Genomic DNA, 26842 nt, shown 5'->3' with positions numbered 1-26842 from the left:
TTCAAGGAAAAACGAAGGAAGTCCAGTTGACTTTTTGAAAAAGCACCTTTGGGACATTCTGAATGTCGTGTTTTCAAAGGGCATGCTTTGATTTGAAGCATCTACTTCAGAGGTCGGTTTCAGTAGATTCTGACCAGTTCTGGAGAACCGGTAGCGGAAATTTTGAGTAGTTGGGAGAACTGGTAGTAAAAATTCTGACTGGCCCCGCCCCCATCTATTCTCTGCCTCCCAAGTCCCACCTGATTGGGAGGAAATGGGGATTTTCCCCTGGAGTGGGGTGGGAATGGAGATTTTACAGTATCTTTCCCCTGCCACACCCACCAAGCCATGTCATGCCCACCAAGCCACACCCACAGAACCAGTAGTAAAAAAATTTGAAACCCACCACTGATCTACTTCCTCCTCACTCTCGCCCAGAAGTACTGAATTTCAGGTGTAAGGAACTGTTTGCAACAATTTAATATACAGGGCATAAATGTACACTCAGTTCTAAGTGTTCAGGCCCTATATGTCAAATGACCTGGCTTTTACCCAAAAGCAAGCACATCTGTTTCCACGTGATACTTATGACACTTCAAATTGCTCAGATTCCTTTTTTTTAAAAAAAACAAATGTTCATTCTCGACCAGTGAACAGCATTCACATTTTTTAGACACACTTTCTGTGACACATTTCAAATGATGAGCTATACTCTGCCTTTATTTAGCCTCCTCCCCCATGAATGTATCTGTACAGCGAGTCCTTTGAAGCAAAATATGATTGTTCAACATTATATAACAGAAGATGTGTTTCCAGTGTTTTGAGAAAAGTGTGCCATATAATTATAGGAACATACATGGAATGTATTCATTTGCATATGTGTGTATATGGCTAAGTGTTACACAGAAGGGAGGAATTTTGCACAAGAGATGCTGCTGTTAAGACAGTACAGCAAGTTTTGTTCTGTTCAACCAGTGGCTTTTATAGCTTGCCATAAAATTTTTGAATTCAACATAGCCTTTTGTAATGTTTCTGTAATGACGTATACAGTATTTGCATTGATTGTTGTATATTTTTTATCCATTTCCTTGTCTTCTCTGGCCAAATCTCCCTCACCCCACTATCTTTCAGAACACCTGAGTGACTTAAATTCAGGTGGAATCTGTTGCACCTTTTCTGTTTAAGGAATTTTATTCAAAGCCATAAGCTTTCATGAGCTTCACCAGATGCATAGGCTGAATAAACTGATATGGATTTGAATTGGGATAATGTGGAAGAAAAGGAAGCAGGTTAGATATGCAGATGTGAAACAGATTACAAGTACTTTATCAGTTAGCAATTGTAATGTGCTAAAAACCCATTGCTGCAAATTAGCAATGTGTTAAAAACCTGTTCTGTTTGTTGAGTTCTTTTGATGTGTGTGAGTTCTTTCATTCTGTCAATGCTGTTAAAAGTTTTATTTTTACCAAAATGGCCAATTTGAAATCTGCAGTACAGAGGCCAGGGAGATTGAAATGTTATACTACTACTTTGCACCTGTTCTGAGGTCTATTGTAAAATTAATTCTGAGTCCATTAATTCTTTGGTGCAAAGTTTGTCCCATATATCCGATGTAGAATCTAGAATGACATTGCTGGCAAATGATGGCATTCATCACATTGGAAGAACAATATGTGAAGGGACCTCAGATTTTCTCAAGAAAATTCATAAAATTTTCAAGAATTTTAAGATTGTAAAACAGGACAAAATTCACTTAACAAATGTTTCACTTAGCAACAGAAATTTGGGCTCAATTGTGGTCATACGTTGAGGATTACTTGTACTAAATATAACCTTCTTTATAGTGTCCCAAGGTTCTTTGTTGGTTCTGTTAAATTATGGGTCCCTAATGTACCAAGCTCACTCTTGCTTTGTATTTACACTGTTAGAAGTAATTGCAGAGTTCTAATAATGCAGAAGCCTATATGGAAATTTCAGCATTCCAGTTGTAAGGAACATAAAAGGAGGAAGCACAATAGGAAAAAAAATACACTGCTCAAAAAAATAAAGGGAACATAAGCAGAAGACATCCGAGATCTGAATGAATGAAATAGCCTTATTAAATACTTTGTTTGTTACATACAGTAGTTTTGTGTTCCCTTTAGTTGTTTGAGCAGTGTATAAACTACTGTATGTAAAGAACAAAGTATTTAATAAGGCTATTTCATTCATTTAGATCTCGGATGTCTTCTGCTTATGTTCCCTTTATTTTTTTGAGCAGTATATTTTTCTACTGGAAATGTTAGAAAGCTAGCACTTGGTGTAAGATTCAGATTGCATGGCCTGTTAGAAATTGCATAGCATCTTGAAATTTTTGAAGCTGTTATGGTTGTGGTTTGGTTTTATTCTGTGTCGAAGTTCTTTATGCTGTATTTGGATATTGTTTTTCTTATCTGTTGGTGTGAACTTAGAATTGGTGGTGACGAAATGAAAGGAGTAGATACTGTAATTTTGTTTCCTTAGGCTGAAGGATAAAAGACAAAAAGCATGTTGAAAAATAATAGGGTGGAAGAAAATGACCAGTTTACACAAAATCATAAAAGAAAATGGATACTCCTAAGGCAATACAGAAGCATTGGTCTTTCCAGCAGTTATCTTGTCACTGATACTAAAGTCACTGATACTATAATATATAGCTTGGCAGTTGAATTACTAAAAAAGTACCAGAAAAAATAAGGAGCCTTTACTGTTACAGATTTGCGGATGGTCTCTGAAAGTTCCATGGAATTGAGAACTGAATCAATACACAACAAAATAAAGACTTAACTATTCTCTTGAGTGATGATATAGATCATTTCATGGCAGATGATTTTGCTTCCTTGTACTGTCCACTGTGAGAATGATGGCTGGCTTAAATGGGCCAGGAGTCCAGTCCAGCAGAGAAGATTTTATATTCTCAGTAAATCTGTACAGTGATCCAGATTCAAAGAAATTATTTAAAAAATGTAGCACCTATAGAAAACTCTCAAAGAATCTATGATTCTTCTTGGATTCATGCACCATTCTAGAAAATATACTTTTGATTTAACAAGATAAAGGCACACTTGGGTGCCCTTTGCATCATCCTTTTTTCTTTGAATCCAAATTGCTGTTCAGACATACTGATCAGGAAGAAGAAACTCAATATATTATGCGTATGCTTGGAAACAGCTAAATAACTAAAAGAATGATTACGCCCTTTAAGGCTGAGGGAAGCAGGGGAAGACAATGGATAAAATGAATGGGTGGGATCAAAGAGATTGCTAGAATATCACTAAAAAGAGTAACAAGTTAATAGTAGAAACAGATCAATATGCACCTGTCCGTGTAGTTATCAAAAATCCAACAATGGCATTTATGTGTTCTTTCATTGTTTATAGTGAGGTTGCATTTATTTATTGCTTATTTATACAACAGAACTGAGCAGAATGAATCCCACCATAATAATTCAGATATTCTCTGAAATGAAATTGGATATACTTGCTGTTGGATGTCTAGCAATTTGGTTGGAGTTAACTTGGCTAAACTTCCATCTTGGAAGGTTGTCTATGAATATATTTGGTGTCCCTGTAGAGAAAGATCCTAATTCTCAGCAACCAGTTACCTGAGATACTGGTGACATGGTCCATGTTTTAAAAACCATTATGTCAGGAGCTGTTTTAGAATAACAAAGACATTACTACCTGTGATTTACAGGACACTGAACAGAATGAGTTGTTGTCACTTAACTTCCCATACTCATGCTAGTACCAGAACAATAATAACACAAGATTTATGTGTAGTTGACACATGAGTATGAAGGCTTATTCTTCTGACTACTTTGCCACGTGGTGGATATTAGAAAAAGACAAATAGTGTGTGTAATTGGCAGCATTGTCTTATTTGGTGGCTGGGCAGCTGCCCGGCCATACATTCTTCACAGAGGTAAGCTTAATAGCTAAACTTTTATTATTTGGGCATCCAGTGGTGGAGATTTTATTTTCCTGGATTGTGGCTTCAGCGACGGCATGAATTTCGGGCTGATGGTACAGGTAGGGGATTTGATGCTGATGTTCATCTATGACATATTGTTCCATAAATGCTTTGTTTTAAGCTGCTACGTTTCAAATTCTCACAAATATATTACAGTGGAAAGGCAGGTCTCCTAATTTTATTTTAAATCAGTAAATGTTAAATTAGTCTGGGGAAGAACATTTAGTATAGTAAAGAAAAATAGGAGGATTAAACAGGTTTGAACCGGTTGCCTTCTCTTTTCTGTCTGTGTCTTGTCAAGTTTTATATTGTGATTGAATGAAGTCAATCTAAACTCAACATTCCTTGTTGCCAAATGTAGTCAGAAGGTTCCAGATTCCTATATGAAAGCCTAAATACACAGCTATAAATTTAACTGACAGGATGTATGCTTGCCAAAGTTAAATTAGGTGTGTCTTGATTCCAGGTAGAATGAATATTATCAGGCATGTACTTGGCAGATTGCTTTGCTATTCGAGTTGCCTTGTTGAAGATGTTGTCACTTTTAAATATTGTTGAGATGCTGCTGTGATTGCCCATAACATAAAAATAGATATTACAGAGCATAATCTCAAAACTGAAAATATTTAATCCACTTAACAGTAATAGTGTGTTTCTTTAATCCCATCCCGTCACTCAACAGACCCCCTCGGCCTCATCTTCTTGCTCTTCTGGCCAAATACTTTTACAAGCAGTCAGCACTACTAAACTAAGCTGAAAACGTGTTTATATGTCTTTTAAATAGTCATAGACTAGATTTTCAAGCTTTCTGCAGTCCTGGGCATGTGCTCTTTCCTTCTGAACGCACAGTATGCTTCAACAGAAGAATCTAGAATGAGTTGTTTAGAATACTTTTTTCCCTTCGTTTTTGAGTACTGTATACGCAAACTGTTGTACACTCTTTGGGTTAACTCATTATCTCTGGAAAATTTTGTGGTAGATTCTTGGCTGAATAAAGAAAGCAGGTAATTACCTAGCTGCATCCCGAAAGTATACCTCTTTTGTTTTAGGGTATTTCTGATGAGCATTCTGGTCAGACAAAGAATCACAATGGATCTCTTTTTGATCTGTTGATGTGTAGGTGGTGTGTTATACATTCCCACTGGTTTTTGTTGTTGTTGTTGTTGTTTGGAGAAAAGCCATGATAACAATAGCAGAAGTTATTCCTTCATACTTGGGCAGTGTTTTCAGCTATTAAGACAAGTAATCCAATGCACCCTGTTTTCCCACTTCTCTGTTTTCACCCCAGGGGTGAAATGCTCCCAGTTCGGACCGGATCGCCTGATCCGGTAGCGATGGCGGTGGGTGGATGACCTTGGAAGGATGGAAGGCTGAGTCAACTTTGAGCCTGGTGGGATTCGAACTGCCAAATTGCAATCAGCGGGCAGTCAATAAAAGTAGCCTGAAGTACTGCACTCCAACCACTGTGTCACTGCAGCTCTGTGGTCTGAAATAGACCATAAAAACATGGAACATAGAATGTAAAACTCTGAGCACCACACATTCCCAGTTTCTGAAATGAGCAGCCTAGCTGAAGGCAATGTTGTGTATATTTCAAACTGGAATTACAAGGGTTTATGAAGAGAAGAGTTCATTTTTGGAAGTTCTGTTAAAAGCCACTGAGCAGGTTTGAAGCTTCTTCTGCATGTCAGGTGTTGCTGGTAAATAATTGGAGCTGTTACATTTATTTATCTGTAAGCTTTTAAAAATAAGATACCCTTTTCTGTTTACTTCTGTATAACAAAAATCTGCAGGGGGTGTGTTTGTGTGTGTATATATGTTTGTTTATATTTCTTGGTGTTGTATAAATGGTAGGAATGCTCCATGTTGTATCAACACCATGCAGAAATTGGTTTGTATGGGGAGGAGGGGGTAATTAAAGGACAATGTGCCACAGAGATAATGAAGTTAAGATGTTTCCATGACATTTAGCAGCTTGCCTGAACCGAGCCACAGCAGGTAATAAATGTTAGGGATTAAAGTCCTTTCCATTTTGCAGCACAATCAGTTATAGGAATTATCTTAATACGTCTAACAATTAAGAGATAAGATAAAGCTAAGAATCAAAGGGTAAAAAGAGTCATGATACCATTCATGGTTTTAAAAAAGCCCCAGTGAGAAATAGAGAAATCAATAGGCAAGATCTTCTCCAAAGTTCAAGACTCAAGGTTTCTAGTCTGTCTAGCAAGATTGAAGGGTTAGGCAGGAACTCTTGTCAAAATTCAGATAGAGGTCAACTTATCCTTGGAGATAAGATGGCAGAGATTGGTTTTTAAAGAACCCCATAGTCATAATGCTTTCAGTGCTTGAATGAACCTAGGCCAGATATCTGAATTTTAACATTTCCTGGACTTTGTTAATCACAAGTAGTACATGCTTGACGATGGATGGATGGCTGAATGAATGAAGTTCTCAGTAGAGAAGAAGTAGATCAGTATTTCTGTATCTGAGATACAGGAGAACAAATAGATCGTATTTCTCAGAGGACCATTACTTCAGTCTGGAAATTATCTAGGGTCTGGTCAGTGGTGAAATTCAAATTTTTTTACTACAGGTTCTGTGGGCGTGGCGTGGCGGGCGTGGCGTGGCGTGGTGGGCATGGCAGGGGAAGGATACTGCAAAATCCCATTCCCACCCCACTCCAGGGAAAGGATATTGAAAAATCCCCATAGGCGCAGATTTGTGTACGTTAGTTGCAATAACCTTGTATGTATATATGTAAAGTATTGTATTTTTAAAAATGAAAATAAACTTTATTTTTAAAAAAAGAAGAAAAATCCCCATTCTCTCCCCACTCCTGGGGGAAGTACCTTGGAAAATCTCCATTCCCACCCACTCTGGGGCCAGCCAGAGGTGGTATATGCCGGTTCTCTGAACTGCTCAAAATTTCCACTACTGGTTCTCCAGAACCTGTCAGAACCTGCTGGATTTCACCCCTGGGTCTGGTGCTCTTCTCAGAAGCAGAAGCACTGCTTCATTGCTTTCATGAACTTGGTGGTTGGATCCTTGCTTCATAATCTGAGTCTAGGTTTGAGGATAGCCATTTCCTTAAAGCAGCCAAGTCTTTTTTTTTTCTTAAATTCATAAAACTGGGCTGCTTTAAAGAGGGGCTGTGTTCACTTTCCCAAATAATCTGAATCACATCTGTTTTTCCAATCATTTCTGAAGCATGCATAGCCTCGATCTCCATACAGTTTGCACAAATCTTCAGTTATATCTGTAGATTATATATTTTAAATAGACTAGTAAATATACTAGTCTTCTTTTATTTATCAGTGAAATGTAAATTTGGTATAAAATGGTTTGTCGTGAATGCGACTGCTTGAGGGCTCCTGGATTGGAGCTGAAAGGCGAAAGGGAAGCAGTATGCTCCCTTTCATATTGGGGTATACTAGCTGCCTCGATAGAAACACACACACACACACACACACACTCACACACACACACACACACATATAAATTTGCAAATTTATTAACCCATTGCATCGAATTAATCAGGAATTCCTCCAATCTTTTTGGGTGGGTGAACATTGGTTTCATAACCTCACAAATGACTGGATGCACTCAATTGCAAAACAACTGTATATAAGAAAACAAATAATACCATTGTGTTTTCTAAGGCTATTTCTAAGGCCTTCAGAGCTTTGTTAGAAATAAAAGTTAAGCTGGAGGCTATTTTTTATTTTGCTGCTTTTTCATATTTTTATTTTCTCTTAAAAAAAAAAAAATCTAAAGAAACAGGTAGAGCAGGGATCTTGTTAGCTCCAAGCAACAAGTCAGAATAATTCTTTCTTCTCTGGTACAAGAACAACAAAAGTAACTTTTGAAAAAGAGCGGTCACGTACAGGTTGTCCTTGAATTATGACCACAATTGAGCCCAAAATTTCTGTTGCTAAGCAAGATCGTTGAGTTTTGCCTCATTTTATGACCTTTCTTGCCACAGTGAACCACTGCAATTACTAAGTTAGGAACACGGTTGTTGAGTGAATTTGGCTTCCCCGTTGACTTTGCTTGTCAGAGGGTCAGAAAAGTTGATCACATGATTCTGGACATTGCATCCATCATTATTGCATGCCTAACCAGGTTGGAACCAGTTGCCAAGCATCCAAATTTTGATCACATGACCATAAGTCTGAAAAATGATCATAAGTCACTTTTTTTCAGGGACGTTGTAACTTTGAAAGGTCACTAAATGAATAGTTGTAAGCCAAGGACTGTCTGTAGTACATAGATTGGACAAGCTGTACCCACTCTTGAGTGTACGCCAATGCATACATGCAGACCAAATTATCAATAGGAATCCAGTCATCCAGTCTTTACCAAACCATTCACTATCAGAGATTTACTTGCTTCATTTCTTGCTATTATTAACAAGTGGTATTGTTTTGTTAAACATTTCTCTGACTTGTTTTGGGATAGAGCATTTTACTGGCCGTATAAGCAAAATTATTATACATATAATAAGCTACTGATAATAAGTAGCTACCGTATTTTTTGCAGCTCTTCCAGTATTTTAATACTGGAAGAGTATTAACAGCAACGTTTTGTACATGGCAGTATAATTTTCTGTTTTGTTTTGTTTTAAACAGGTTCAAAACTAAAAATAAAAGATAAAAATGTCAGTCCTACTGCTCGGGGGCAGTCCAAGTTTTGATTATGCATTTTAGTATAAAACAAAAATGGAACTGTTTTCCGTACCTCCACTAAACAATTTCTTTGTTAACTTCCTTGGTTTGTTGGACAAGCCAGAGTAAATATTTACTCAGCCCCAGGCACACTGTGAAAGGCAGTGTGGTATGATGGCTCAAGTATTATTAGACCAGGGAAAACTAGATTCAAGATTTCACTCGGTCATGAAAGTAACTGGTAAATTTGGACAAACATTCCTTCAACTTGACCTATCTTGTAGGGTTACTGACAGAATCTGGTCAGGCAGGGAAGGTATAGTATAGTAATAGTAATAGTAATAGTAATAGTAATAGTATAGTATAGTATAGTATAGTATAGTATAGTATAGTATAGTATAGTATAGTATAGTATAGAATAGAATAGAATAGAATAGAATAGAATAGAATAGAATAGAATAGTATATAGTATAGTAATAGTTATAGTATTGTATTGTATTGTATTGTATTGTATTGTATTGTATTGTATAGAATAGAATAGAATAGAATAGAATAGAATAGCAGAGCTGGAAGGGACCTTGGAGGTCTTCTAGTCCAACCCCCTGCTTAGGCAGGAACCCTACACCACTTCAGACAAATGGTTATCCAACCTCTTCTTAAAAACTTCCAGTGTTGGAGCATTCACAACTTCTGGAGGCAAGTTGTTCCACTGATCAATTGTTCTAACTGTCAGGAGATTTCTCCTTAGTTCTAAGTTGCTTCTCTCCTTGATTAGTTTCCACCCATTGTTGTGGATATTGTGGACCTCATCAGTTAAAGAATTCTGAGTAGCAGGGTCTAGGATGAGAGCCTTCTCTATTGTTACCTTTGCCCTGTGGAACACTTCTCCCCCAGTGGTGGGTTGCCCCCGGTTCGGACCGGTTCGCAAGAACCAGTAGTAAAACCGGCGGGAGGCCCCGCCCACTGGCCCAGATGTTGTCATCGGTGATCTGCACATGTGCGATCCCATTGCAAACCGGTAGTAAAGGTAAGTAGAACCCACCCCTGTTCTCCCCACCCCGAAGGTGAGGTGGACACCCACTCTCCAGGCCTTGTTTAAAGGCATAAAAACATGGCTCTGCTCTATAGCCTTGCTTGGGGTGCATAAAAATCAAAATTTTAACATTCCTTGCCTCCTTTAAATTTTATACACTGTTTTTAAGTTTTTAATATTTTATTGTACGCCACCCAAAGTTCCTCTTTGAAAGAGATGGGCGTTTCTTAAATATGCAAAATATATAGATAAGAATAAAATGAAGGAAATACTATGGAGAGCATACTGAGGTTCTGGAGAAAAATTGAAATATTAAACGTTAACAGATAAATAAAATAGGCCAATCCAATCTAGGACAGAATACAAGATAATAGTAATAGACATCATGGAATGCTTATCTTACAGATAATTGATTTTCTTTATACTCCCTTATTATGATATATCATACCTCCATAGAGAAAAATCTATATGTTCACTAAGAGTTGGCATCGATTCTATGGCACATAATTGATCAATCAAACATGGGAATTAAGAATAACTTCCAATTCCATTTTCAATTTTTTCATATTAGCGTACAGTTTAGCTTTATGGATTTCTTTTTTCCTGTTTCCCTTTGAGGTAGCGATGTTATGAAATACTTGATAAGAAACAAAAGGATGTTAACTTTGTGCCAGGATGGCAGCAAGTGTATGAAGGGCAAAGTCTGAAAACTGAAATATACTTTTCTGAAATTTCCTTAGTAGCTTTGTGTGTCTCAGTATGACCTTTGCTCTTTTGTTTGCATTCTGTATTCAGATTTCCTCAATTACAATAAATGCACTATATTACACCTAGTCTCTTTAATTGCAAAATGTGAAATAATTATCAGCAAGGCCTTTCTTGGCATAGGATTTTATTTTCCTGACAGCTGAAACATAAGCAAGCTTAGTGCAGCAAATTTGTGTGGCTATTTGGGTTTCTTGTTAGAAAAAATGTGCTATTTATTAGTGACATATATCAGCCATAGGGACGCGGTGGCTCAGTGGCTAAGACGAAAGGTCGGCAGTTCAGCGGTTCGAATCCCTAGTGCCGTGTAACGGGAGGAGCTCCCGTTTCTTGTCCCAGCTTCTGCCAACCTAGCAGTTCGAAAGCACGTAAAAAATGCAAGTAGAAAAATAGGGACCATCTTTGGTGGGAAGGTAACAGTGTTCCGTCCGCCTTTGGCGTTGAGTCATGCCGGCCACATGACCACGGAGACGTCTTCAGACAGCACTGGCTCATTGGATTGTGCAATATTATCCTGAGACACGTATATCTGCTTTCATTGGTGAATATCTGAATGATTAAAAAGCTTTGCTTGGATGTCTTAAACTGTATGGCTCCAACACACCCACAGATATTAAAAAGGATGTGCAACAGCTATTTGTTTGAACTCTGGGAGGTGTGATTGTGCAGTGCTGCTGTTCCTTCAGCAAACACTCTTGTTGAACTCTGAATACACTTTTACTGCTTACTCTTTCCCCTATTCCTCTGGTGTTTGATGTTCAGAACTTTAAATTGTTTAATCTTTACTATATCTATGCAAATTGAAGGGGTAATCTGCAGGATATGGTGGAGGTGGGAATGAAGTGATCCTTTCCAACCAATTAATCCTGAAGAGGTTGCTTAGAGGAAGGATCACTTGTAGGGAAAAAGTAGACAAAAGCCTTTTCTTCCTCTCTCACATAGTTATAATTTGAGATCCTCTGTTGGAACTAAATGCAGGGTGGTTCATGATTGATTAAAGGATGTTTTTTCCCACAAAAGGATAATTTTGCATAATCAAACATGAGTGGGATACTGACTGCTGAGTTTAAGGACATCATTTTTTAAAAATTAAGTTTATAAAATACAATTCAGGAAAAAAGTTAGAAAACTAAGACAGAGAAAAAAAGGAAACTGCAAAGAGAAAGAAACAAAAAGTGACTTCTGACTCTTTTCAGTGCAGTAAAATAAAAAAGTATACAACTTCAACCTTTTGCTTTACAGTTCACAACATTTCAAGCCATTTCTATAATGACGAAATTATTCTAGTCATCAAAACCTAAAATCAAAGTTTTAAGTAAATATGTGTTAATTTTTTTTAAAGATGGTATTAGTTGAATATGTGATATAAGATTTAGAAATAAGTGCTATGGCAAAATAGTATAGATAAAATTTTGTTAAAGATTTTGTTAAAAATTGAACAAAGTGATGACCAAATCAAAGCTCTGTTCCAAAAGGATGTAATTTGTATGTTTGGAAAAAAAAATTAAAAAAAAACTTTTTGCAAAAAAAAAAACAAACAAACCTAAAATCAAAGTTTAATTTTTTTCAGTTTCAAGGAAAAAGTCTAGAAGCATATTCCAGAGATTAAGGATATCATTTAAAAGGATTTTAAAAGGCAACTAGACAAATCTATAGCTGTACGAAGTCAATTTGCTGTTTGTCAGTGAAAATCTCTTGGTATTCTGTATAATTGTAGTCAAGCTGCATTCATCCGATGTAAAAAAAGTGTTTAATTTTCAATTCTGAAAGGAATGGTTGAATATAAAGCAATAGTTGCACCTGAGGGCAAATGTTATCCTTGTTAAAGTATAGAAATACAATATTCTAATAAATATAGAGAAAAATACTCACCTCTCCCCTTATTATGTTCTTAATAGCAGCATAATTCATTGTGCATTCTAAAAGTATAATTGCTATCAGTTATTTATTTTAGCCAATAAAGAATTCTATTCTATTTTCTGCTCTTAACAATATCCCAACAAACCAGTGAGGTTCTACATGTTCTAATGTACACATGTGCACACAACCGGACCTTCACTTCCAAATCATCTGCAATGACGGTTTTCCTATCTGTAAATTATTCTAATGGATATTCTTGCTGATGCTTTATTTGGGTGCCAATTTGAAGTAATTGCAAAGCTTCAAGAAGGAAGAAGCTGTTTGTTCTGGTCAGATGGTGGGATTCATGTCTGTTGCATTAAATACCATAATGTTTTGTTCCTTTTTTTAAATGGATATTTGCAGTGTAATCTGGCTAGGTTTAGAATAGGGAGAAACGTCATTGGGAATGAGATTGTTGAATTCAAATTTAGAGTTTTCTATATTCTGTGTACAGTTTGCTTTTCAGACACAGAATAGAATAGAATAGAATAGAATAGAATAGAATAGAATAGAATAGAATAGAATAGAATAGAATAGAATAGAATAACAGAGTTGGAAGGGACTTTGGAAGTCTTCTAGTCCAACCCCTGCTTAGGCAGGAAACCCTACAGCACTTCAGACAAATGGTTATCCAACATCTTCTTAAAAACTTCCAGTGTTGGAGCACTCATAACTTCTGGAGGCAAGTTGTTCCACTGATTAATTGTTCTCACTGTCAGGAAATTTCTCCTTAGTTCTAAGTTGTTTCTCTCCTTGATTAGTTTCCACCCATTGCTTCTTGTCCTGCCCTCAGGTGCTTTGGAGAATAGCTTGACTCCCTCTTCTTTGTGGCAGCCCCTGAGATATTGGAACACTGCTAGCATATCTCCCCTAGTGCTTCTTTTCATTAAACTAGACACACCCAGTTCCTGCAACCGTTCTTCATATGTTTTAGCCACCAGTCCCCTAATCATCTTTGTTGCTCTTCTGTGCATTCTTTCTTGAGTCTCAACATCTTTTTTACATTGGGGCGACCAAAACTGGATGCAGTATTCCAAGTGTGGCCTTACCAAGGCATTATAAAGTGGTATTAACAATTCACGTGATCTTGATTCTATCCCTCTGTTAATGCAGCCTAGAACTGTGTTGGCTTTTTTGGCAGCTGCTGCACACTGCTAGCTCATATCTAAATGGTTGTCCACTAGGACTCCAAGATCCCTCTCACAGTTACTACTGTTGAGCAAGGTATCACCTATACTGTACCTGTGCATTTTATTTCTATATTCTGTGTACAGTTTGCTTTTCAGACACAGAATGGATCTTTGTTTTTGCCTTTAAAAAACAAAATAAATTACAGCAGTTCTTTTTTTTTTTAAAGCTGCGTAACCCATCCAGCAAGAAAACAAAATGCCTTTTATACAAGAAACGTCATGCCAATTTCAGACAACTTACTCTTATACTATAGAATAGCGTTTCCAGTGGTGGGATTCAGCCAGTTCGCACCACTTCGGGAGAACCGGTTGTTAACTTTCTGAGCAGTTTGGTGAACTGGTTGCTGGAAGAAATTATTAGGGCAGAGAACCGGTTGTTAAATTATTTGAATCCCACCACTGAGCGTTTCCCATAATACTGAATAATTACGAAGATGAAGAAACCCTGATTCTGGATTATTACTATTCAGATTATGGGTCCCTTCCTTTTGTTATCTGATATTGCTGTGTCCAGTTGGATGTTACATATCCTGCAATAACTCCCCTGGATTTTGCATTGGGCTCTCTGCTAAACCTGCTGAGAGATATCAAGAATTTGAATCTAGAGTCACTGGCATACTATATACAGGTGGTCCTCAATTTACAGCCATTCATTTAGTGACCTTTAGAAGTTACAATGGCCCTGAAAAAAAGTGACTCGACAGTTTTTCACTCTTATAACCATTGCAGCATCCTCATGATTACATGATCAAAATTAGGAGGCTTGGCAACTGGCATGTATTTATGATGGTTGTGGTGTCCTAGGATCATGTGATCAGCTTTTGCGACCTTCTGACAAGCAAACAACAGGGAAGCCAGATTCACTTAACTGTGTTACTCACTTAAGAACTGCAATGATTCACTTAACAACCAGGGCTAGAAAGATTGTAAAATAAGGAAAAACTCATTTAACAACGATCTTGCTTAGCAATGGAAAATTTGGGCTCAATTGTGGTTGTAAGTCGAGGACTATCTTTATGCCACAAGCCTGAGGAAAGAAGGAAACAACTTAACACAAACTTTTCCGGAGGCAATGTTTTTTATAGCGTCTTAATTTGTTATGTGAAACATTAGTGGGAGGAAAAAGAACACAATTCTTCTCATTCTCAAGGTATGCAGTTTTATACAAAAAATTAAAAAAGGACTCCGACTTGCATGCCAGCTGCTTGTTCTTTTACAAAGGTGTCAAAGTTTAATGGAAAAGGAGGATCTGGTTGTATGTGGGTGTGTAAGACAGTTTGCAGAATTGACTTAATTGTCTTCTTTTCAGTATCTTTATGAGGAAGCAGTCAAGGTCATAACTTTCTTTTCTTTGAGAACATCTAACTCGCAGCACAAAGGATTGCAAAATAGTCGGCTAGGTGGGTTTTTTTTTTTTTTAAATAACCCTGTTATGCATTAACTCTGCCACTCCCTACAATATAAGTCAACCAGTGTTTGCAGAAAATGTAGGTACAGAAGTGCATCTACGGGTATTATTTGAGTTCAGATAGAAAGAAAGCTTCATAGGGTGGAGTTGATAAAATAAAGGCATGAAACCTTGATTAAAGTCATGTAGTGCAGAAGAATAGAAAAAGAAGACCTGAAGATATCTCTTTGAAGAATGGGAATATAAACTAAGGGTGTGGAGCTTAATGCAAAATCGTTTTTCAACATATCTACTTTTCTTTTTTTTTTTTTTGTGATACCGAGAATTAAAATAAATATTTGCCAGCATTTCAGATAAAGTTGAAAGTGCCAAGTATTATCCAGATATTCAACAGCCTTTATGAACCTGGTACTTTTAAGGTATATTGAAGCTGTGTCTTGTAGAATTCACACATATCTATGTATGTATGTTTTCATTCCCATTCTATTGGACAGATGAATATGCTCCTAGATGTCCATTGTCCTTTGAATTTCTGAGGTAGAAATGAGAAATGTTAAAAAATCTTCAGCCAAAGTGGACAATGTACGGTTAAGAGCATTGGACTAGGGTTGGGAGATTACCAGAATAACAGAGTCGGAAGGCACCTTGAAGGGCTTCTAGTCCAACCCGCTGTACAAGCAGGGGGCCCTATATCATTCTGGACAAATGGCTGTCCAATATCTTCTTAAAAATCTTCAGTAGCGTAGCACCCACAACATCTGGAAGAAAGTTGTTCCACTGATTAATTGTTCTCACTGTCAAGATATTTCTCCTTTCTTCTAAGTTGGTTTTCTCCTTGATTAGCTTCCATCCATTGCTCCTTGCCCTGCCTTCAGGTGCTCTGGGGCATAGGCTGACCCCCTCTTCTTTGTGGAAGCCCCTTAGAAATTGGAACACCGCTATCATGTCTCCCCTAGTTCTTCTTTTCATTAAACTAGACATACCCAGTTCCTGCAACTCTTTCATATGTTTTAGCCTCCCGTCCCCTAATCATCCTTGTTGCTCTTCTCCGCACTTCTTTCTAGAGTCTTAACATCTTTTTTATATCGTGGCGACCAAAACTGGATGCAATATTCCAAGTGTGGTCTTACCAAGGCATTATAAAGTGGCGCTAACACTTCACACGATCTTGATTCTATCCCTCTCTTACTGCAGCATGTACCTGAGCATGTAAAAAGCTCATTGGGTTAACTGGGGCAGTCACACTTACTCATCCAACTTATCATGATGTGAGAATCACATTGGAATGAAATTCTGCGTAGACCCTTTGAGATCCCGGAGGGAGGGCAGTATTAACTTTTATAATAGGTACAGTAATCTTGCAGACTTGTATCTTGCAATATTTTGTACGCATGCACGGAGGTGCACACACAAAGGATTTATTTGCTTTCTTTTTCATTCTATGCAAGTTTCTAAAGAGGTTCCGCTTACATTTTGTTTTTTGTTTGATAATTGATGACTCCTCTTTCTCTCACAAACTCATGATGGCTGCCAGATTCCAAAAACCAAGAAAGACATATTGAAACACTCTAAGCCAGAGGTGTCAAACTCGATTTCATTGAGGGCCGCATCAGGGTTGTGTTTGACTTCGGGGGGCCAGAGTGGGCATGGCTGGGGTGGATGTGGCCAGCTCGACATACCTTGTGTCGGGAGTGCCTGTGGTGGCCTGAGCGCTCTGCCACAGAAAACGGGCTCCCAAGCTCCGTTTTCAGCTGCAACAGCCTCCTGCAACCCTCTGCCAGTAAAAGCGGAGCTCAGGAGGGCCACATGCGGTCCTCCCAAGCTCCCTTTTCACTGGTAGAGGCACTGCGGGCCAGTCCTTCGCTGTTTCCACGGCAACCCCGTAGGCCAAATCTGGCCCCCAGGCCTTAAGTTTGACACTCCTTCTCTAACCAATTTCCTTTATTGTTTCTTGCCAAACTAAAACAGGCTATTTGCACCATAAAATGTTTATATTTACCATATGGTATAACTGGTTGGAGAAAGAATCCAAAATTAAGGTATAAATGTATAAACGTAAGAGAAGATATTAGAGAGGAGTGAAATTGTTATTGTGTAATAGATAGGTATAAGTTGTAGTGAATATAGAAATTAGTAAGTAATATATAAAATGTATGTGTATATAGTTGGTTAAAGATAAAATAGACATTATCAAAGATGCCGGTATCGAAAAGCTGTAAAAATGTAACAAGGATGTTAAAGATGTAAATGTTGAATAAAAATTATTTATAAAAAAAATGTTTATATTTATCAATATAATGTCCTTTAGGAGCTTCAAATTACAACTGCTATCAGTTCCAGCCAACATAATTAGTCAGACTGATGGGAACTGTAGTCCCAAATAATTGTAGGTCCCATGTCTGAAGAAGGTTATATTATAGAATAAGATTTAATTAAAGTGAGTTTTACCACTTTTTGTTATTCTAAACCAAATATATGGGCCTTGTCAGAGCTGACTTGGGCTTTGGGTGGAATGCCTAGAGGCCGGGACATGGCAAGTTTAAATCTTATTTAGCTTTAATTAATTGTCTATATTTTATATGATCATTCAGGCCATTGTACATAACATTAGTAGAGATGGAGTAGAGAGGAAATGGTACAGCACAGCCACATTAATTGAATTTTTAAGATCCTTAAATTATTTATCTTGGGTTCTACAACCTCTTTTGTTATTCTCCGCTTTTATTACTACAATTGATCATGTTTTATAAAGTGAGCATGCATAATTAATATTTCAATCTATCAATTCAAGAGCATCCACACTTTTTTTGCATATAGACATTTCTAAAGCTATCCTGTTAATTATTGATATGCAAATTGGTTTTGTCCCAGCATATCTGAGAGTCTGAATTTCTATGTCTCTAATTATGATACATTTTGAGTCATTTGATGGAAGCTGACCTGTTGGCCTGTCCTGTCCCCCTCAGTGGGACCCCTTGAGGTCCTCTTTGTAAGAAGGGAACCCTCAGCCTGTTGGAACTTCCCAGTCAGAGGTCGATTTCAGCAGGTTCTGACCAGTTCTGGAGAACCGATAGCGGAAATTTTGAGTAGTTCGGAGAACCGGTAGAAATTCTGACTGGCTCCACTCCCATCTATTCTCTGCCTCCCAAGTACCAGCTGATTGGGAGGAAATGGCGATTTTGCAATAACCTTCCCCTGGAGTGGGGTGGGAATGGAGATTTTACAGTATCTTTCCCCTGCCACACCCACCAAGCCACACCCGCAGAACTGATAGTAAAAAAATTTGAAACCTACCACTGTTCCCAGTGTCTAACTTTCTCTATGTCCAGAGCTATTTGCTAGCAACCATGTTCTCCATTGCCTAGCTAGAATAAGGCTAAATGTTAGGGAAACAGTGCTTGTCCTGAGAGAGGTCCCAGTTCTATAGTTTTGCCTCTTATCTGTAGTTTTTTAAATTATGATTTTTGTTTATTTTCCTGTGATGCACTAAAGTTGTAGTGCTTCAAGACTTAGTTCCTTTATAAGACATTTCACAAGTGAATTTACTTTACTATCCCACTTAATTGATCCATAGGATGATTTTCCATATATAAATTGTTGATAAGTTTTGAAAGAAAAATGGCATCTAAAAGCATGACTGGTTGGGGTTCAAGGTCAGATTTCCTGGTATTTTAGTTTAATTAAAATGAATGAAGTAACATTGACATGGAGGAAGAAAAGCAATATATCTAGCAAATAATAAGATTTAACATCTTCATAAAGATTAATTGATTGATTTGCAAGCTACAGCGGTGGGTTTCACATTTTGTTACCACTGGTTTGCTGCGCGCACACATGCTTTGCGCTGGGGTGAAATGTAAAATGTGTTACCACCGGTTCTGTGGGCGTGGCTTGGTGGTGGTGGGCTAATGTGACGGTGGGCGTGGCCAACTTTTTTTTAAAAAAACTTTTCAAAGCATTTTTTTCTAATGCTTTGAAAAGCCTCTCTGCCGATTAGGCAACTCAGCTGGGATCGTCAGAGACTTTTCAAAGCATTTTTTTTACCACCTCTTCGGCCAAGAGGTTGCAGAAAAAAATGCTTTGAAAAGCCTCTGAGGATCCCAGCTGAGCCGCGTGATCATCAGAGGCTTTTTTTTTTTTACTTTTAAAAGCATTTTTTCGTCGGAAGAGGTTGTAGAAAAAATGCTTTTAAAAGTAAAAAAAAAAGCCTCTGATGATCGTGCGACTCAGCTGAGCATGGTGGGGGGGGGGGTGTGCAGGGATTTTTGCTACTGGTTCTCCGAACCATCCGCTGCCATCGCTACCGGATCGGGCGATCTGGTCCGAACCGGGAGCATTTCACTCCTGCTTTGCATGCATGCACAGCTTCCACGCATGCGCCTGCCTTCCGCACATGCACTTTGCTCACCCGCGTGCCTTCCGCTCATGCACCTGGCCTAAAAAATGTGCCTAAATAGGACAGCATAGTGCCGGGGCTGGTGGACAGAGCCACCCGCAATCTCCACTAACGGTTCTCCTGAACCGGTACGAATCGGCTGAATCCCACCTCTGCTACAGAAGTTTTGCCCTGCACTGAGGCCCTGAATGATAAGGAAAGGATTCCATGCATAGGTTCTTTTTAAAGCATAGATTAAATAAATTTGTTTTAACTGGTCAAATTTGCTCTGATGAAAAATGGCAAGAAGGAATTCCATGGCAGGTTGATACTGATCTGCTTTTACTTTTGTTTTTCAGGATCTGTTGGCAGGATGAATTCAGAAAGAGACTCTGAAACAACCTTTGATGAAGACTCTCAGCCCAATGATGAGGAGGTTCCATATAGCGACGATGAGACGGAAGATGACTTGGACACTCAACCTGATATTGAGCCAGAGCAAAACTATTTTAACAGAGAGGTGGAAGCAACCCGAGACACACTTCGAAAAGGTGAGAACGCAAGAATTTTTTTACAAAATAGTTTTTATTAAGCTTTTTATTTTTAAAAACAGGAAAAAAAGGACAAGGACAAAAACAGAGTAAAAAACATGACAAACATAACAATATATTATATGCTATTTTTACAGCCTTCTGTGTCGACATGCATATTGTCTATTTTTGTTCAATTCTTCTACTGAATACATACATTTACATTATATTTATTTACACAATCAATACTATAAGGTTAACAATAATTAGTAACATATAGTTCTTTATTTCAGCGATATTAATTTAAATTTCTCAATTCTTATTTAGATTTCTTTTTTCTAAACATTTGTAGAATTTGTTCCACATTCTATAATAGTCCGAATCTTCTCTTTCCTTAATTTCCATTGTCATTTTATCCATTTCTGCACATTGTAAAGTTTTCCTAATCACTATTTCCTCTGGTGGTATATTATTTTGTTTCCACCCTTGTGCAATGGTAATCCTTGCTGCGGTTAGTATGTGAAGTATTAGGTATTGTGAAGATTTCTCTATTTTTGGATCTATTATTCCTAATAGGAAGAGCTCTGGTTTGAATTCTATCTTTTGTAATGAGAATGCAAGAAATTATTACCAAAGGCTAGTGATTATTTTGAAAGATTTTTTTTCTTTAGAGTAGAATAAAATAACAGAGTTGGAAGGGACCTTGGAGGTCTTCTAGTCCAACCCCCCTATTCAGGCAGGAAATCCTATACAATTTCAGACAAATGATTGTCCAATCTCTTCTTAAAAATGTCCAGTGTTGGAGCATTCACAACTTCTGGAGGCAATTGTTCCACTGATTAATTGTTCTAACTGTTAGGAAATTTCCCCTTGGTTCTAGATTGCCTCTCTCCAGTGGTGTTATTCAAACTTTTACTGCTGGTTCTGTGGGCGTGGCTTGGTGGGCGTGGCATGGCTTGATGGATGTGGCTTGCTGGGCGTGGCAGGGGAAGGATACTGTAAAATCTCCATTCCCTCCCCACTCCAGGAGAAGGTTACAGCAAAATCCCCATTTCCTCCCGATCAGCTGGGACTCGGGAAGCAGAGAATAGATGGGGGCGGGGCCAGTCAGAGGTGGTATTTACCGGTTCGCCAAATTACTCAAAATTTCCTCTATCCGTTCTCCAGAACTGGTCAGAACCTGCTGAATACCACCTCTGCTTCTCTCCTTGATTAGCTTCCATCCATGGCTTCTTTTTCCTGCCTTCAGGACATTTGGAGAATAGCTTGACTCCCGCTTCTTTGTGGCAACCCCTTAGATATTGGAGCACTGCTATCACATCCTTCTGGAAATACAGAGTAATTATTTAAGTAGATCAATTAGTTGCCCAGTAACAAACTTAATAGGTAATCTAATTTAGATCTTGTTAGATGCCTGGGACCTTTAACTTTCCCATGCCTATTTTGATGAACAAAGAAAAACTTCCATCATCATAAATCAGTAATTAATTCAGAACATTTGCAACATGGAAGAGATTATCAAGGAGATTTTTCTCCCATCAAAATTCAGTACATTAATTGAGATATATTTTGGGGACATTATTCATGAACAAGTAGTAACAAATACTTATGTGAATAAGGATTAAGGCACAGAAAAACAATGGTTAGATTATGTCAACTTTTCAATTGGATTTAGTAACTGCATAGAAAATAGATGTGTCATTACAATAACTTTTCAGCAAGCTTTTCAGTAAAAACAAAACAAAACAAATGGATGACATAACTGTGGTTCTTTTTAGTAAGGTGTCCTTTCCCCTCCCTCCAGATAAAATTAATTTTACCATTTAACAGCTCCTGTTCTCCCGCTTTTAGCATTTCTCTGTCAATACTACACATTTTGTTGGTTCATCAGTACTGCTAGTTTTGATTTATTAAAGCAAAATTGAACAGCATCAAGATATTTCTGAATGTATGCAAAATCAAGGATATAATGCAGAATGTTTGCCTTTTGAGCTTTGCAAATGGTGCAGCTGCTTTGAGATTTTTTTTAAAAAGGAGGGGTGCACACTCCCACTTAATACATATTGTGGGAAGAAATATCCATCCGGCTCAGTTCCAAGTGGGTGAAAAATACTAGAAAGATGGAGGCTGATTAGAAAGATGGTTTATTGATGAAGCAGAACCACATGGGTTTGTGGTTCTGGGCAGCTGACAAAATGGAGCGGGGGAGGGTTAATACCTTCTTTGGCCTTTGCATTTGAGCTTTCTGTTCCTGTGCAAGAACATGTATTCTATTGGCTGTTGTCAGATTTCTATGGGATCATGTAGGGGTTATGTAGGGGTCATAGCTGGTTCTATAGGCAAAAGAGGAAATGCAAATCCTAGGTCTGTGATGGTGAACCTATGGCATGTGTGGGCACACAAGCCATCACCCCAGTTCAGCTCCGCCACGCATGTGCATGCACCTCCTGCCAGCCAGCTGGTCATCAGGTCTCTGCCGTGCATGTGCGGGGGATGGGGCATATGTGCATGCATGGGAGGGACAGGGCACATGTGGAGGGGCGCAAACATGCACGCACAGGGTGGGGGGCATGCAGGGGGCTGCGTGTGCATGCGTGGGGGGCTTTGGGCACGTGGCCCGGAAAAGGTTAGCCATCACTGTCCTAGGTTTGTCTGAGCTAATCTGGTCAGCCTTTGGTTTATTGTTTATCTGAGGTCCCAGGTGAAGTTTGGACTGCCCTGAGATGGTGCAATGAATGAGCTTGTGTTCTGAAAGGGTATTGCAATTCCTATTGTGGCTTAATGGCTTTCATCCTGTTTTGGATCTTGAGTGAGGGGGCTGCTTCTAATCCTACCATTCTGCCTTTGTTCAGACTTTGCTGCAGGGAGTTTCAAAATATCCTGTCTTGAATGGATTTCTGCCTGCAGTATTTGCTTTGCCTATGAATAGAGCTATCTAGATACTTGTCTTCCTCTTTCAATAAGCTCTTTATCTCTTAAGTGCTGACATCTGCTGTGGGCTTTTAAGGAAAGGGGGGGCTGCTTTCTGCCTCTAAAAAAATGTTTCTCCATTTCTCCCTTTGGGGAAATATATTCTGGGGGCTTTTAAATATTTCCCAAAATGTTTAATTCTTCTAGGAGGGGTAGGCGTTGACTTTCTACAATAGTATATAGAAGGAAAACCCGTTCTCTGCTTCCAAGTATTTACAAATTAAATATTTTGCTGTGTTTTCAGATTGCAGCTGGCAAGTTAAAGCAAATGACAGAGCTTTCTATGAGCAACCCCAATTTAAGGAAACAATATTCCTTTGTATTCAGAAAAGTAAATACGCGGTAAGTAAACATCTTTATACGTAGTAGTTTCCAATAGTTCTTAAGCCTCTCATCTAAAGAGAAAATCTTAATTGATTAATTGTTTTGTACAGTCATGGATTCATTAGGTCTAGACTTTGCAAAAGTTACACTTTCTAGATGCATTTGAGTGCAGTTCTTACTATAGTGTATTTAGCCACTTTGTCCAGCATGTTTTAAGGAAAACAAACAGAGAAACTGGATGACCTAATAATGTTCATTTTAATATGCACATTCATTGCAGTTGGCATTTAACATAGTTGAAGAGCCTAGTGGTTGTTGCATTGGAGTTTCCATCAATCCTAAAATTGCTCTGGTCTTTTTCATTCTCAAATAAGACCTCATCTAAAGAGATATTTACCCTTTGCAGTTTTAATTACTTAATTATTTTCTAAATGCCATTAATCTTTTTTTTGTGCCAGATAATTCAATTTGCATTTCAATGGCCTTTTGGAAGCTGCACTTTCAAAAATGGTTAGAGCTAAATTGGAGGTGATTTCCTTGTATTTTAGTTTAATTAAAATTAATGAAATAACTCATATGTTGACATGGAATTTAGCTGAGGAAGAAAAGCAATGTTTCCAAACCAAATAATAAGATTTAACATCATGGTAAAAAGGTTCAATAGGTGTGTATATATTTGAGAAAGAAACAATATTTATTTATTATTTATTTATTATTCGAATTTCTATACCGCCCTTCTCCTTTCGGACTCAGGGCGGTGAACAGCCAAAATAAAAACATTTATACATAAAGTACGATTAAAAATAGATTTAAAATAATTAAATTTGGCCCATAGTTTAAAATTTATCAATTTAAAATCCATATCAAAATTTAAAACCAACCATAAAATCATAAAATCAATAGACTCCTATCTAAAAATAATTACTCCGGGATCTGGAAAAACATACAGGTGTTTTTTTTTTAAGATGGAGAAAGTTAAAATTGTCTTGATTAAGAAGAATTCTTCCAAGGTTTAATTTTCTGTTCCAAATGCTTTCATTAAAAATGAAAAACAAGGTATTAAATGAATGGCAGACACAACTAATTTGATGTGGACTAATAAAAATGAACCGGTAGCAGAAATGGGAGCATTTCACCACTGATCTGGACCCTCATTTTACTGATCTCAAAAGGATGTAAGGCTAAATCAAGCTGAGTAAATTGAACAGCAGAGTTGGTGAAAATTCCTTTGTATATTTAAAAAAAACTCAACACTTCCAAAAAGAGAATATTTATGAAATCCATTTATGAGAGAAACTGAGAATGAGGATTGCTTAGGCTTCCCAAGGCAACTTTTTAATACTTGATTAAGTGGGGAAAGCCTCTCTATTTTCCTTCAGTGCTTTTTTGAAGTTGGTTTTATTTTTTTATGTGGAATAATATGGAGTGGGATAAGACTTTTTGCAAAACAATAAAATCCCATAGACTGTTGAGTAGTCTGGTTTGTATAATACACTTGCCTATCAAATCACTTTGGTTAATAATGTTTTATTTAAAATACAAAATGAATTTTTATGATTTCTATATTAATGCTTTAAGTAAAGTGATTTTGTTTTTTGTCTTCAACAGGGGAACGCCATCAAAACCTACAAGTATAATCCAATTACTTTTTTGCCATTGAATTTGTATGAACAGTTTAAAAGAATTGCCAATTTCTATTTCCTTATTCTACTTATTTTACAGGTATAATAAATGTTGACATTTATTATGGAGTAAACCCTCTTTATAGTCAATTTTAGAGCTGCAGATTGATTCAGTATACCCTGTTTCCCTGAAAGCATGATAATAAGCCCAATCGGACTTTTAAGCACATGCATTAAAATAAGTCCCTCCCCCGAAAATAAGCCCTCCCTGAAAATATTTAACCGCATGCGCAGCCTGTCCCCACTATTTCCTCTGGTTAGGATTAGGGAGACAGAGCTGGAAATCAGGTAAGATGTCAAGAGGAGCCCCGTCTTGCTCCACACGCCCCCAAATAATAAGACCTTCTCGAAAATACGGCCAAGAGCTTATTTCGGGGTTCAAAAAATATAAGACTGGGTCTTATTTTCGGGGCAACACGGTACATCTACCACCGGTGTAAAATGGTTGACAATCTGGGAGACTAGACTATACGTACTTTGTGGTTTTATATACCACAAGGTATGTATAGTCTGGTCTCCCAGATTGTCAACCATTTTGGTTGATTTTATATACGTACTTTGTGGTTTTAATCGCATAAGGGAAGTTCTTGACTGATTTTCAGAAAACAAGTTACAAATTTGTTGAGCCATCATATAACAAATTACAGTATATGAGCAATCTGCTCATATATGTGTGATGCTTTACACAATTCAATCTATGTTGTATTGGTGTAGCAACATTTGAACATGAGCTGATCCAAATTTCCTTGTTCAGCTTACTGTAATGTAATGTGGAGACTACAGACAGACATCTTAGCCCCAGAGGGCATGTGCAATAATGGAGCATTTTTGTATTTAATACCAAAAATCAGTACTTCCTTCTAGGGAACGGGGTTTTCTTGCTTCACCACTGTTAACCTTTAACATTCTCCTTTTGGTAGAGTTCCTACTGCTACTTGCTAGCTCTGTCTAGTATTTACCACAGCTCATATAAAGATGACTGTTTTAAGCTTTTCGGATAGGACTAGAACAATACCGTGCAAAGAAAAAATAATAAGAGTATTTCTGACTCAAAACCAGATGGATATGCTATATTTCAATGAAAGTATTTCTAAGTTAACTGTGCAGTACTTAAATTGGATCTATTTGGGATAATCCTTATTTTGTAACCATGCATTTAAATTTACTAAATCTAAGAATTGTGAATAAAGGTTCAGAGGCAGTATTCTCAACCTGATTTAGGACTCTGATTCATTACTGGCAGTCCTTAACTTATGACCACAAATGAGACCAAAATTTCCATTGCTAAGCAAGGAGGCTTTTAAGTGAGTTGCGCCCAATTTTAAAGCCTTTTTTGCCAATTTTTTAAATGAATAACTGCAATTGTTAAGTGCATCACACAGTGGTTAACCAAATCCAGCTTTCTTCATTAAGTTTGCTTGTCAGAAGTCATCTGGGAAAGTTGCAAATGGCGATGACATGATCCCAGGATCCTGCAAACATCATAAATATACGTGTGTGGCGGGGTGGGTTCTACTTACCTTTACAACCAGTTCGCAGCGGGGCTGCGCTCTCTTCTGTGCAAGCGCTGAAGCGTTTTGATAACATTGGGGTCGGTGGGCGGAGCCTCCTGCCCGTTTTACTACCGGTTCTATAGAACCGGTGCGAACCGGGGGCAACCCACCACTGGTGCGTGGGTTGCTAAGCGCTCCAATTTTGATCACATGACTGTGTGAGGACAGTCCTAATTGACTTTTTGTGATGCCATTGTAACTTCAAACAAGTGGTTGTAAATTGAGGATTACATTTAATAGGAATAGCATAATCTGCCATCAGGAATCTATCTAATATATAAGCCACTTGGGATATCTATGTGGTGTCTTACAAAAATAATTAACTGATGCGTTTTGTTTTTTTCACTGCAGACAGTTCCTCAGATAACAACTCTGTCTTGGTATACTACGTTGATTCCGTTACTCCTGGTCTTGGGTATCACTGCAGTTAAAGATCTAGTGGACGATATTGTAAGAATTTTTGCTTTTCACTTTTTA

At 37.8% G+C, this 26842-nt stretch overlaps 1 protein-coding gene across 3 annotated transcripts in view; it reads left to right on the top strand.

Moving 5' to 3' along the window:
• Positions 1-26842, top strand: part of ATP8B1 (ATPase phospholipid transporting 8B1) — a 97911-nt gene that overhangs the window by 22375 nt on the left and 48694 nt on the right. For all 3 annotated transcript variants that reach the window (XM_034442475.3, XM_087885590.1, XM_034442478.3), the window contains 4 exons: positions 19666-19857; positions 23051-23148; positions 24739-24852; positions 26717-26815. In XM_034442475.3, coding sequence (XP_034298366.2) covers positions 19680-19857; positions 23051-23148; positions 24739-24852; positions 26717-26815 — 489 coding nt within the window. In that variant the 5' untranslated portion in view covers positions 19666-19679. The remainder of the gene's footprint in view (positions 1-19665; positions 19858-23050; positions 23149-24738; positions 24853-26716; positions 26816-26842) is intronic.

Source organism: Pantherophis guttatus, chromosome 2 (genome assembly GCF_059756535.1).
Source record: "Pantherophis guttatus breed Tessera chromosome 2, ASM5975653v1, whole genome shotgun sequence".
In the NCBI taxonomy this organism is placed as follows: domain Eukaryota; kingdom Metazoa; phylum Chordata; class Lepidosauria; order Squamata; family Colubridae; genus Pantherophis; species Pantherophis guttatus.
Note: the sequence above shows the minus strand (reverse complement) of the source record. Positions and strands in the feature narration are given on the sequence as shown.